Raw genomic sequence first — 14,754 nt, 5'->3', positions numbered from 1 at the left:
AGAATTAACCTGTTTTCCTCTAAATTCGATTTGAAAATTTTTAGCTGATTCTTGAGTCACTCTTCCTCCAAAATCAAGTTGGTAAACTTGGCTACTTTCATTCCACATCGGAGCTTTATTGTGCATAACAAATTCTCGTCTTAGAGGAATCAGATAAGTATTTACATTCGTTCCATTTGGTTCTATTTTAACTCTTTTTAGCTAAAAATTATTTAGAAATGTTAAAAAAAGATCCATTTGATACGGTTTAAATATTTAAAATGAGTCAGAAATAACCAAAATAACTTGGTTTCGAGGCGCTACAATCTAAATTGTTAAATATTGTTTGATGATTTTCATTCCATTTTATGTCTAATAAATAAAATTCGTTTTTGCACTTAAATGGATTTTTATTTTATTTTTTTCTCAACTGGTTTCGCTATACATTTACAGCATCTTCAGGAGATTACGTCATTTTGTTACAACCGTGTCCTATAAAATGAGTCATTTGGTATTTCTTTTTATATTTGTATTATTGAACCACACAGAGAACTTTGTTGAACTATGATTGAAGAGGATTAAAAATTGTGTTAAGAATTGATGTGTCATGCGAGCATATGCGAGTTGTTGTCAAAGCTGATTTTGTTGTCAAATCATAGTTCAACAAAGTTCTCTGTGTGGTTCAATAATACAAATATAAAAAGAAATACCAAATGACTCATTTTATAGGACACGTTTGTAACAAAATGACGTAATCTCCTGAAGATGCTGTAAATGTATAGCGAAACCGGTTGAGAAAAAAATAAAATAAAAATCCATTTAAGTGCAAAAACGAATTTTATTTATTAAATTGTTAAAGACACAATAATATAGACAACACAACTAACTCCAGTAAAGAGATAGTAGCAGAGGTGCTATAATCTAGTTCCTTAGAGAGAAAGCAACAGTTCTACGTTTAGCCGTGTGTCTCTTAAGACGGCTAAACCTGAATGTTTCTAATTCTAGATTTAATATTAGTTCTAGTGACAGCACTAGTACAAAACTAGAACTAACACTAGAACTAGATATATTAAGGTTTAGCCGCACGTTTCCCAATACGGGTAAACCCGAATGATTCTAGTTCTAGGTCTAGTGTTAGTTCTAGTGACAATGCTAATGCAAAACTAGAACTAACACTAGACCTAGAACTAGAATTATTCGGGTTTAGCCGCACGTCTCTCAAGACGGCTAAACCCGATTGATTCTAGTTCTAGGTCTTGTGTTAGTTCTAGTGGTTGCTGCAAAACTAGAACTAACACTAGACCTAGAACTAGAAACATTCGGGTTTAGCCGCACATCTCTCAAGACGGCTAAACTCGAATGATTCTAGTTCTAGGTATTGTGTTAGTTTTAATGACAGTGTTAGTGCAAAACTAGAACTAGCACTAAACTTAGAACTAGAATCATTTGGATTTAGCCGTCTTTAGAGACATACGGCTGATCCCGAATGTTTATAGTTCTAGGTCAAGTGTTAGTTGAAATGACAGTGTTAGCTCTAGTTTTAAATGTTTCCCGGCGTTAGATTGTTGTAAACTTGTATTGAAATAAAAGTAGAACCAACATTAGACCGAGAACTAGAATCATTCGGGTTTAGCCGCTCGTCTCTCAAGACGGCTAAACCCGATTGATTCTAGTTCTAGGTCTTGTTAGTTCTAGTGGTTGGTGCAAAACTAGAACTAACACTAGAACTAGATATATTAAGGATGATTCTAGTTCTCGGTTCTAGTGTTGGTTCTAGTTTTGCATTAGCATTGTCACTACAGCTAACACTAGACCTAGAACTAGAATCATTCGGGTTTAGCCGCACGTCTCTCAAGACGGCTAAACCCGAATGATACTAGTTCTAGGTCTTGTGTTAGATCTAGTGGTTGGTGCAATAGTAGGACTAACACAATACCTAGAACTAGAAAAATTCGTGATTAGCCGCACGTCTCTCAAGACGGCTAAACCCGAATAATTCTAGTTCTAGGTACTGTGTTAGTTTTAATGACAGTGTTAGTGCAAAACTAGAACTAGTACTAAACTTAGAACTAGAACCATTCGGATTTAGCCGTCTTTAGAGACGTACGGCTAATCCCGAATGTTTTTAGTTCTAGGTCAAGTGTTAGTTGAAGTGACAGTGTTAGCTCTAGTTTTAAATGTTTCCCGGCGTTAGATTGTTGTAAACTTGTATTGAAATAAAAGTAGAACCAACACTAGACCGAGAACTAGAATCATTCCGGTTTAGCCGCACGTCTCTCAAGACGGCTAAACCCGATTGATTCTAGTTCTAGGTCTTGTGTTAGTTCTAGTGGTTGGTGCAAAACTAGCAATCGGGTTTAGTCGTCTTGAGAGACGTGCGGCTAAACCCGAATGATTCTAGTTCTCGGTTCTAGTGTTAGTTCTAGTTTTGCATTAGCATTGTCACTGGAACCAACACTAGAACCGAGAACTAGAATCATTCGGATTTAGCCGCACGTCTCTCAAGACGGCTAAACCCGATTGATTCTAGTTCTAGGTCTTGTGTTAGTTCTAGTGGTTGGTGCAAAACTAGCAATGATTCTAGTTCTAGGTATTGTGTTAGTTTTAATGACAGTGTTAGTGCAAAACTAGAACTAACACTAAACTTAGAACTAGAATCATTCGGATTTAGCCGTCTTAAGAGACGTACGGCTAATCCCGAATGTTTCTAGTTCTAGGTCAAGTGTTAGTTGAAGTGACAGTGTTAGTCCTAGTTTTAGATGTTACTCGGCGTTAGATTGTTGTAAACTTGTATTGAAATAAAAATAGAACCAACATTAGACCTAGAACTAGAAACATTCGCGTTAAGAAAGGAAAAGAGCTTTTCAAGTTCGGTTTTGTTCATGAAAAAGTACGTAATTTTCTTTATAATCTCATCAAGATGTCGTACGAATTCTATTTCAGACGATTTTTTAAAAATTATGAAATAAAATTGATAACTTTATTAAGTTCTAAAAATTGAGGTTGATTCAAAAATTATTTTCTCAAAAACGAATAAAGATTTTGAAATGCGGTTTTGTTCATGAAAAAGTACCTAATTTTCTCTATAAATCGAGGTCATTTCATCAAGAATGCGATTTTTCAAAAACTGTGAATTAAAATTGTTGTAAAATATGATGTAGGTAAAAGTAAAAACTTTTTGAGAAATATTAAAATGTTTAATTCAATTCAAGCAGACATGTTTCGAAACTAATGTTTCATCTTCAGTACTTAGAATATTATACAATAATGGAAATAATATTATGTTAGTAGGTGGGGTTCAGGAATAGATCTAAATCTCTATTCCTCTCTAGGTAACATAGGAAATGTTACCTTCCAAGATTTTATCTATATTATTGAAGTTTTTAATTTTTGATTTTCTTAAGTTTAATTTTTATTTGTAAATTAAGTTAAAAGAGATTTAGATCTATTCCTGAACCCCACCTACTAACATAATATTATTTGTCCACGACTACCTTATAATATATACCTTATGAATGAGTTTTCTAAAACAAAATGGTAGTCATTTTTCACGGAGTGAATAATAGCGGTGAATAATAATCATTATTCACGGGTAGCCATCTTGACCAGACTAATAATAATTATTTAAAACGTTAACAGTCCAAAAAACGTCAATTTAATTCAATTATTTAGGAGTTTCTAAATGTTTGACATTAAAAAAACCTAAACAAATTAATTTTTTCGTATGATTTATGCATAAATTAATTAATTTTCGTAAACAAAACGACGTTTTATAAAACTGACATTTAATTTTGACAAATTGTTGTGAAGTTGATTACAGTTAGTAACATGGAATTTGTGTCACATTGACGTTTAACTTTTATTCAAAAATTTATTTAAAAAATAAATTTATGGAATCAGTTTCAATAGTCGTGGAGAAAGTATAGTATTCTACTCGCATATAATGAGCTATTATTCACTCAGGTTAATTATAAACTTAACCTTCGTGAATAATAGCCCTCATTATATGGTCATATGAGTGGGTCAGAAGGAAAGTGAACCAAGTCTATTTTTTTCTAAAATTTAGTTAAGAGTATACTTAGGTCCGTTTGAATAGTTATAATTTTATTTGCTGACTTATTCAATACTTAGTTCATCAGGTTACCAATAATGTACGCTAGTTCACTTTAATACTGAATGATTTGCACCATTTTTCATTGAAAAAATGAACCAAGTCCAAGTAGCTTAAGATTCTGTGATAAAGTGGGCTAAGTCAAAACTGTGGCCGACAGCTCTTTTTATAATCTGTCATTGCAATCTTCATGTGAATTTCTTGTGTGGTTAATTTAGTGATGGATTTGAACACAGGTTCTAATAAAGAATTCGAAGTCTTTCTAAATTTAAGTCTTTCTGACCATGGTATGTACATAAACAGTAAAAATTCGTTATAACACTCTTCTAAGGACATAAGAAAAAGAGCGCCATAACCGGGAAAACGTTATAACTGAAGATGCTAAAACTTACTTTTAAATTTCTATCCGTTTAAACATAAAGTTTACTTTTGTAAAATCCGAAAACCACAACAGATATGTTTATTTTCCAAAAGAGACGGTAACAAATATCTCCAATTATCTCCAACGAAGCATTATAACCGGGAATAACAACGTTTCCAACATAATAAAACTACTATAGATACTATTTTAGATTTTTGTAATAATAATAAAGAAACAGTATCAACTGTTATTTCGTCAGTTTCGCTGTTAGATATAGAAGAATGTAATAGTGCTGTTGATGATGTACCTTCTACTTGCACTAGTACCAGTAGAAAGAAAAGATATAAGCAAATAGGTCGTAAGCGAGAAAGAGATGAAGATAAGTGGAAAGAAATAGTGGTCAAGCCTACACTACGCGTAAAGGTAAATCCATACCGGCAAAACAATTTAAACAGAATTATGATTGCAAGTGTCCAGCGAAATGTAAAGATAAAGTGACAGAAGAGCAGCGCGAAATGTTTTTCACTTCATTTTGGAAGCTTAAAGATTATTCAAAGCAAAATACATTTCTACGAGGCACTATAACGATCAAAGTACCACAAAGATCTCGTATTAGGGATGGAAGTAGAGGCTTTCGGTCACGTACTTTTGAATATTATCTCGATCTAAAAGATAAAAGCACTTTAGTTTGTAAGAAATATTTTTTGAATACCATAAACCTCAGTTGAGGTAGGGTGTACAGGTGCTTAACAAAACATGAGGTACATGCTGTATTGGATTCACGTGGGAGGCATCCGTCAAGTAACAAAATTGATCAAACTGAAATCCGATCACATATTGAGTCATTCCCTGCATTTACCAGCCACTACACACGTCATCACAATCCTAATAGGAAATATTTAAATTCCAAATTGTCAATAAAGAAAATGTACGAGTTGTATGTAGACAAAAAATGTCAATTAGAAGGAAAAATTCCATGTAAGGAAAAATATTACTATAATGTTTTCACTACAAAGTATAATTTGCATTTTAAAATACCTTACAAAGACACATGCAAGAAACGTGACCAATGGAATATTGCTTTGGCTTCAGAAAAGGATCTATCTATTATAACAAAAATAGAGACTGAAAGAAAAATGCATTTGTCTCAAGCAGAAAAAATTAGAAATGAGTTGAAGAATGAGGCTTCACAAGTTTCAGAAAATTATTATGCTTGTACATTTGACTTGCAGAAGGCTCTAGCATTTCCAAAACTAACCACGTCCGTTGCTTATTATAAACGAAATTTGTACATGTATAATTGTGGTGTTCATCCAATTAATTCCGGACCACCTGAAATGTTTGTATGGAATGAAACAGAGGGAGGCAGGGGTTCGCAAGAAATATCTACAGTACTTTACAAGCATTTAAAAAATAACGCTAAAAATTGTACTGAAATAACTTTATACTGCGACACTTGCGGAGGGCAAAATCGAAATATTAATTTATCAGTGCAATTACTGAAGCTGTGCAATGAAGCGTCTACTGCAGCCAAGACAATTAATGTGATATTCATGATATCTGGGCATTCCTATCTGCCAAATGACGCGGATTTTGGTGTCATAGAAAAAAATAGTAAACGCTCACTGCTTTATGGGCCAGATGACTAGATTAAAATAATTAAAAGCTCAAGAAAGAAAACGCCATATAAGGTCACTGAGCTTAAATTCAATGATTTTTTGTCAACCAAAGATTTATTAGAGCACATTACTAATAGAAAAATAAATACCAACAAAGAACCTGTAAATTGGTTGAAGATTCAACGACTTCAGTTCAAAAGAGGACACCCATTTTCAATATTTTATAAGGACACAGCTGATAACTTACTTCCATTCAAAGAAATTAACATAAAAAGAAACAACAAAAATGGTAAAAATCTTTCTTCGTTGGCATCAATAGATCAAAAACCGCTCTACAACGCTAGGCGCCGTATAACTGATATTAAGAAAAAAGATATGATTTCATTACTTCCTTTCATACCTCCAATCTACCACAACTTTTATAAAAAAAAATCAGAGTAAAAGTAAACTAAGTCCACATTTCTTTCTTTTAACCGGTTGTATAGCTAAAATAATGAAGTTTCTTTTAAATAACATCTAAGTAACAATAATGTAGATACTTATTGATAAAAAATATCAACTTTAAAAATTTCGTTGCCTATTACAAAAAATTTGTAAATGGATCGAAATCAAACGGTCCGTTTTCTCGAAACGAACTTAAGTGGACTTGGTTCACTTTACTTCTGACCCACTCATATAATAATATACTATTATCTACGACTGCTTGGATAAGTCATTATTACCGCACTCATTTGAGGTGATTTGAGTTACGTAATAAAGTTCATTACCGCACTGGTTTCATTACGTAACGCATTTTTAGCCTAATCAGAACAGATTTAATTTATTGAAACGAGCAACAATACAAAAGAAAAAGTGCTGAAGAACTCGTGTGATTACACTCGTACTGTAATTATGTTTCTAGCCCACTTGTAATATAAATAACTATTCCATTATTGTATAATATTCTAAGTACTGAAGATGAAACATTAGTTTCGAAACATGTCTGCTTGAATTGAATTAAACATTTTAATATTTCTCAAAAAGTTTTTACTTTTACCTACATCATATTTTATTATATTAGAGAAATATGGAGAATTTCATCTCATTTATAAAAGTGTTGTGATAAATACTCTGGTTTACTTCAAAAATTATTATCATGGAAACGAATAGAGCTTGTCAAGTTCGATTTTGTTCATGAAAAAGTACGTAATTTCCTTTATAAGCTGTCAACATTGCATCAAGATATTTTTAGAAAGATGAAAACGAAAATCTCGTTTTTCTCAACATTGTTTATTTATCGCTTACTCAAGTGATGCATAACGCGGTCCAATTAATAGTATAACAAGAAACGTTCATTCATCATTTCATTATTTTTCAATTTACCTTTTAAACTTACCTTTTGTCGTAATTGTGCTTTCTGAAACGTTTCCAAATCAGTATAATTAACCCCATTAAAAACTTCATCGCCGGACGCGTTAACTTCATCATCCGAACTCTCTAAAAGTTTCGATTTTCGATGTTTCTTACTTAACAAAGGCGAAGAAAGTATATTTTTACGAACTGGCGAAGCCGATTGTGGACGTTTTCCCTTTTTGCTTGGTGCGGGTGAAGAAGGCGAGCTTCTCGGTAATCTCGGACTTTGTACGTTCGTTTTTTTATTATCATCTTCACGTAAACGATTCAACAGACTCTCTAAAGTGGCTAACGCGTGAGTGTGAAGCGAAGTCGATTTATTTTCATTTTCGTTTTGCGACTTTTTAGTTTTACTTCTACTCCGTTTGTTTTCCTCGTTTAATTCGTGATTTTTTTTTCGCCGAGATAACGGCGATTTTGAACCAAAAAAACTTAGCTTCGAGTTACCTTCTTTTTTAATGTTGTTTATGTTGTTGTTTAGGTTATTGTTGTTGTTGTTGTTGTGGTTATTTAATTTGTTCGTGTTATTGTTTCCTGTTGTTGTGGTTGCCGTTGATGTTGGTGATGTTTCGTTTGATGTGTTCGGTTTTATTTCGGGGACTACTTCGAGGTGGTTCACTTCTTTTTGTAAATTTCCTATGCTTTCTAGTGAGTTGCAAAGTAAATCGCTTGAATCTAAGCTTTTTGATTTGCCGCAATTTTTTAATTTCTTTTGGTTTTCTTGGGGTTGCTCGGGTGTGGCGGGTTTTTTATGATTCTTTTTGTGCTTGTGTTTTCTGTTAACTAAAACTAATCTTTTTGGGGCTTCTTTTCGCAACATTTGGAGTGCTAAATCGCTTGGGACTAACCCATCGACCATGGAGTCTAAATAACCCACACTGCAACTTCGTATCATTGAATCTGCTGGGATTAAGTTATGAAACATTGAGTTATCGTTTGAAGGACCCGGTTGGGATTCTTTTATTTTTATGTCTTTCTTTGGTTCTTCTTGATTCTTTTTTAGATTTAAAGAGAGTGGGATGTTTTTGTATTTTATATCTTGAACGATTTGGGGTGATGGTCTATCAAAAATAATATCACCCGGGGCTACAGCATTCTTTGGGGATTGCAATGAAGGCACGGAACCTTCACAACAAAGTGGCGAAACAGCGTGGCGAGAGTTACCACTTCTAAAAGATCTCTCCGAATCATCTTCATAACTTTCTGGTTTCGCTAAAGATGGGGTGCATCTTGGAATGTCAATGCTTAAATAGTTGTTTGATAATTTTTGTCTTAAGACGCGATTTCCCCTCGGCGACATTGGGGCTATCGGTGGACAATTTTCTAAAGAAACTTTTTGTAAACTACTTTTATTTTTTGGGTCAGAATCTTCTTCGTCTTCCGAAAACAAATTTGGATTGAAATTTGGATCGGGAACTATTGGGTAATCATCGCGTAATTCCGTTATAACCAAGGTCATTTGCCTCGGTTGTAAATGAAGAAGAGATGTTTTATAAGTAACTTGTCCAAGATTTGCTGGAACCGAATCCACCAAACCATGAATTTTAAATTTCGTCCCCCAAATGTTTGAGGTAACCTCAACCAAGCGGACATGTTCCGGTAAAGTATCGACGTAAGATAAATCTTCAGGTTCAGCATCTCCAGAACTTGGCCCAGAATTTTTTTCCGGATTTCCAAACCTAGTATAAGATTTATTCCTTTTCTTCTTCCTTCTTTGCATCCTAGGCGACCCAGTACACCCATCATCCATTTCAGAATCGGAAGAATCACTGGCCAAGTTTCCACCACTCGTCGAGTAACTTGAAGACCCAGAACTCTTTGACTCCGGCGACCACTGAAGTTGAAATCCATAATCTTCCCCTTGAGGATCAAAAATCACAAATTCAGGCCGGATTTTACTCGTTCTTTTTCCCTTCAACAAAGGAACCAATCCACCTAAATACTCCAAATACAAAGTGTAACAAGTCCCAGAAGAAACATGGTTGTTGTCTTCATCATGCCTAATCATTGTGCAATGTAATCGAACTGAACCCAAAGGTGGTTTTGAAACGAAATCTCTTAATGCTGAAATTTCCGGGACGAAACACTAAAAAAATGAAAACATTTATTTAAAAAATCGATAATTAATGGATTCTTACTCGAATTGTTTGAGCGAAAAGATTTCCAATTAAATTTCTTATCCTTGCCGGAAGTGGAAGCAAACTTAATTGGGTTTCTTGTTGGATAGAGTTGTATATTTTTAACCTACACATTAATTGTAATGAAGCTATTCTTCTGGATACCCAGGCTATGTGGATGTGAGTTCCGGTTGCTAAAAATAGTCTTTTATCATTGTGGCCCCAAGTTAAAGCTGTTATTGGAGCCTAAAATAATAATAAAAGAAAATTAAAATATGGCAAAAATGAATCAAATAGTAAAAAAAAATATAATTCTTTCTGCACTCTAGTTAACTTTTCTGCTTTCGTTTAAAACTTAAGCCAGAAAGGAAAAAAATGGAATCTCTAATAACTTAACTCAGAAAGAAATTAATAAAGAAATGAAATACATAGAATGGAGAGACATAATTAATCAAAAAAGATGAATTATAAATTCATAAACACACCTGGTTATAAGGCAAAACTGTTGAATAAATTAAAGTTCCTTTTTCATTATAAAACTTTAAAATATTTATGTACACATTTTCCGGGCTGGCGTTATCAATCCCTCCTATAGCAAGTAGCTCCCTCGAATTGCTCCATTCCATACAAACAGGAGATTGTAGACCGGTTGTTATCTGTATCGGGGAAACATCATCGAAAGTTTTCAACAAATAAATATTTCCATTCTCAAAGCTAACCGCCAAAACAAACTTTCTTTCAGCTAAAAACAAATTAATAATAACTCAAACCATTAAAATGATTCCTTCTTACCGGCATTTGTGACTCCTGGGTCATTATCATCTCCTTCTTCCATTTTAAATTTTTCGCAAGACCACGCCATGTGGCTAATACCGACATCGGCAATTAATTGGACTTGGGAAACCATGGCGCCGTGTACGTCCATGACGATAATCTGACCGGATGTTGTCCCGAAATAAACTTGTTGATCGTCCGGCGTCCAAATGCCACAGGTGATGGTTGATTGAAGGCTTAACATGGAAGACCAATATCTTTGCCCCGCAACCGATCCAACAAGAACAAATCCATCCTGATAACAAATTAGCGCCATTCGCCCATCGTGCGACCATGAAAAATGGGTAACTAAAGTACTTCGATCGTTGATTAGCTCTATAGACCATCTTCCTTCGTATTTTATCCAAACGAAAATGATACCGGAACTATCACAAGAGGCTAATTTTTGGTATGGTTCGTTCCATTTTACCATTATCACCTTTAAAAAAAATTATGATATAAAAAGATAGCGTGTAGAATGTTTCTAGTTCTAAATCTAGGGTTAGTCCTAGTTACAGTGCTAGTGCAAAACTAAAACTAACACTAGGCCTAGAACCAGAAATATTCGGGTTTAGCCGCACACCTCTCAAGACGACTAATGAATGATTCTAGTTCTAGGACTAACACTAGACCTAGTGATGGTGATAATGTAAAAGTAGAACTAACACTAGACCTAAAACTAGAGATATTAGGGTTTAGCTATCTTGAGAGACGTGCGGTTAAATCCGAATGTTTCTAGTTCTAGGTCTAGTCAATAAAAATATACAACATAATAATATCTTATGTTAACTAGCGCTACTTATCACTGCCACTAGACCGAGAACTAGAAACATTCGGATTCAGCCGCACGTCTCTCAAGACGGCTAAACCCGAATGATTTTAGTTCTAGGTCTTGTGTTAGTTCTAGTGATAGTGATAGCGTAAAACTAGAACTAACACTAGACCTAGAATTAGAAACATTCGGGTTTAGCCGTGCGTCAGTAGAAACTTTCTAGTTCTAGGTCTAGTGTTCGTTCTAGTTTTAATTGTTATGTAGCACTATACCAAGAACTAGAATCATTCGGGTTTAGCCGTCTTAAGAAACGTGCGACTAAACCCAAATGATTCTAGTTCTAGGTATAATGTTACTCCTAGTGACTGTGCTAATGCAAAACTAGAACTAACACTAAACCTAGAACTGGAGACATTCGGGTTTAGTCTCTATAGACAGCTAAAAAGAATACAGTGTAATAAACGACTCTACAAACAAATTTTTGTTCGTTATCCTAAAGTTTATTTTATGATTTTCTGGTTAATGGAACAAAAACGAAAAGAAAATACCTTTTTTTGATATAAACTTTGCTTTTGTAATTGTTATAGTACTAATACTCATTTTTGAATTTTTTATCAATTTTAATTATCACAACAGAAAAGACACTTGTATATACAGGCTGTCTTTTCTCTGCTAAAATTACATTCAAAATGAATGTATTGTACATCAATGGATTCAGAAAAATAATCTCTATCTAACGGAAGAAAATTGAAGATGGCCTTGGAAAAAATTGATTTGTAGCATGAATCATAGTATTCATCAAATCATTTCATTTGATACCTAGCTCATGAAAATCGGAATGTAAATGACAGAGTTACGGCTTGGGGCGTTTTTTATCTGACACCCTGTATGTGGGCAATTTATTAAAGTTCGAGATGTAAAATATGAACTAAATACATCTCACGTTCTTTGTGAACCCTACGAAACATATTTTCACTGTCCTGTTCGGAATCAAGACAAGACAAGGGCTCCACATGTTGCTTATAGTTATTGTAAAAGATGCTTGGAAGGTAAGCAAATTTTAATTAAATGGTGAATTAAATACAATAGACATATTAATTTCTATTTCTATATTTTAGGTTGGTATCGAGGTGAAAAAAGGTCTATGTAATTTGCAATACCAAAAATCTGGCGAGAACCAAAAGACCACGTAAACGACTGCTACTTTTGCATTGTGAATCCGAGTAAAAGACGTAGAGTCCAGTAGCACACGATCTGACACGACCAGTACCTGAGCCACCACAGAAAAGTAGCTCATTTCTTAGTTTTCATAGAGGTAATTCCGATAAGGAGTTTTTACCGACACCAGAACAACCAAAACATCATTTCATCACTACAGAAGATTTGAATGATTTGATTAGAGATTTAAATTTGCCAAAAAGTAAAGCAGAGCTTTTGGGTTCTCGCTTAAAGCAGTGGAATTTGCTTGATGATGTTAATATCACGGATCAGCGGACTAGGCATGAAACATTCTCAACATTTTTCACAAAAGAAGATGGACTTTGTCTTGGCAAGGACATAAAAGGTATGTTCGAAGAAATTGGCATAGCTTGTGTTCCTAGCGAATGGCTGTTATTCATTGACAGCTCTACAAAAAGCTTAAAATCTGTTTTATTACACAACGGAAATAAATTCGCATCTCTTCCAATCGCTCACTCAGTACATCTTAAAGAAAATTATGAAAGTGTAAAAATTTTGCTTGAACGTGTAAATTATCGCGAGTATAACTGGCAACTGATTGGAGATTTTAAAATGGTGAGATTTTTGATGGGACTTCAAAGCAGATATACAAAGTATCCGCGTTATTTGTGCTTATGGGATAGCAGAGCGGATACTAAGCATTATACTCAACGGTCATGGCCTGTAAGAATAGAACTTTGTGCCGGAAAAGAAAACGTAAAATTTGAGCCAATTGTTGAAGCGGAAAAAGTGTTAATGCCGCCTCTGCACATTAAGTTAGGGTTGATAAAACAATTTGTTAAAAAACTGGATCAAACCTCAAAAGCTTTTGAATACTTAAGAAAATTTTTTCCAAAGTTATCAGAAGCAAAGGTTAAAGCTGGGGTTTTTGTTGGTCCGCAAATCAGACAGATTTTCGCCGATGAAAAATGTCCAACGTTGTTGAATCGTACTAAAAAAGTAGTTGGAACAGTTTTAAAGCAGTTGTTTCTGGATTTTTAGCAAATAACAAAGCTAAAAACTACCAAAAACTAGTTGAAAATATGCTAACAAATTTTGAGGCCATGGGCTGCAGGATGTCATTAAAAGTACATATACTGCATGCTCATTTTATTATGGGAGCGTATTCAGAAGAAGGACGAAGGAGAACGTTTTCACCAGGACATTATGAGCTTCGAACAACGTTATCAAGGCCAATACAATGAAAACATAATGGGAGACTATATTTGGGGTTTATTGATGGCATCTATGAACATAAAAGAAAAAGTAAAAGTGTGCACTTTGAAATTATTATCAATTATTATAATCTAGTAACCTATGTGATCTGGAGCAACTAGTTGATGAATCCAAAAAAAATATTTTTAACTGGTTTTCTGAGAATCGTCTTAGTGTGAATGAACACAAAACTCAGTCCCTAATTTTCTCATTGAGGACGCAAACTTTAAATGGCAATAGCTCAGTTAAATATCTCGGAATTCACCTTGATGCCAAACTTACGTGGGAAGACCATGTTCTTCATTTGATTAGAAGGTTAAATACCAGTATTTATTTGATTCATAGCTTAGTGAGAGTGGTATCGTTGAAGATGGCACTTTCTGTTTATTTTGAAAATTTTTATTCTCATACAACGTACGGCATTTTGTGTTGGGGGCATTCTGCTCACGCTGCGCTTGTCTTTCGTAGTGTTCTGGCAAGCATGGGTTTCGCGGAGTGTCCAATTTTTACATAAAAATGGGAATAATTAGTTAACTTTTATAGTTAGAGTATAAAATTTATGTGATTTAGTGGTTTGAACATATCCGACGCATTATTTATGCTGAGATAAGTTTGAAAAATCAGTAATAAATTTTCCTCTTTGTAACTCGATCCGGGGACATACTGTATACTGTTTTTCCGTCATAACAAGAAACTATTGTGTTTGTCTAAATAATATACATTTATATTCTGTATTTTCTGCTGATGTATGACTTGTGAACTAGCTTCGGCTGACATATCATCAATAAAGAATTATTATTATTATTATAACCGATACCCGGTATTCGAATACATTTGGAAAACTGCTCTGATTGACTTGAGACCGATTAGTATTTTGCCGGTTATATCTAAAATACTGGAAAAAATTATTGCTGACAGGTTGCGAGAGCACTTAGATAAGTTCAATATTCTACCTATGCGGCAATCTGGCTTTCGCAAAGGATACAGCTGCACTGCTGCCCTATGGATGTGACCGACGACATTGTTCGTGAGATTGATCAGAAAAATGTCACTATTTTAATTTTTGAACTATTTAACTGGTCGTAGGCAAATGGTAGCTGTAAATGGCAACTTCTCTACTGAATGTGCTGTATCGTCTGGAGTTCCTCAGGGATCAG

The 14,754-nt window shown here is 34.2% G+C and overlaps 1 protein-coding gene across 1 annotated transcript in view; it reads right to left on the bottom strand.

Annotated features, from left to right (window-relative positions):
• Window positions 1–14,754, bottom strand: part of LOC111421840 (WD40 superfamily protein Tusp) — a 51,049-nt gene that overhangs the window by 9,955 nt on the left and 26,340 nt on the right. The window contains exons 4-8 of the mRNA XM_071194862.1: window positions 10,372–10,831; window positions 10,065–10,321; window positions 9,601–9,825; window positions 7,446–9,548; window positions 10–201 (exon numbers count right to left, since the gene is read on the bottom strand). Coding sequence (XP_071050963.1) covers window positions 10–201; window positions 7,446–9,548; window positions 9,601–9,825; window positions 10,065–10,321; window positions 10,372–10,831 — 3,237 coding nt within the window. The remainder of the gene's footprint in view (window positions 1–9; window positions 202–7,445; window positions 9,549–9,600; window positions 9,826–10,064; window positions 10,322–10,371; window positions 10,832–14,754) is intronic.

The sequence above is a fragment of the Onthophagus taurus genome, chromosome 3 (genome assembly GCF_036711975.1).
Source record: "Onthophagus taurus isolate NC chromosome 3, IU_Otau_3.0, whole genome shotgun sequence".
NCBI classification, from domain to species: Eukaryota; Metazoa; Arthropoda; class Insecta; order Coleoptera; family Scarabaeidae; genus Onthophagus; species Onthophagus taurus.
This window is presented reverse-complemented; position numbering and strand designations above follow the sequence as displayed.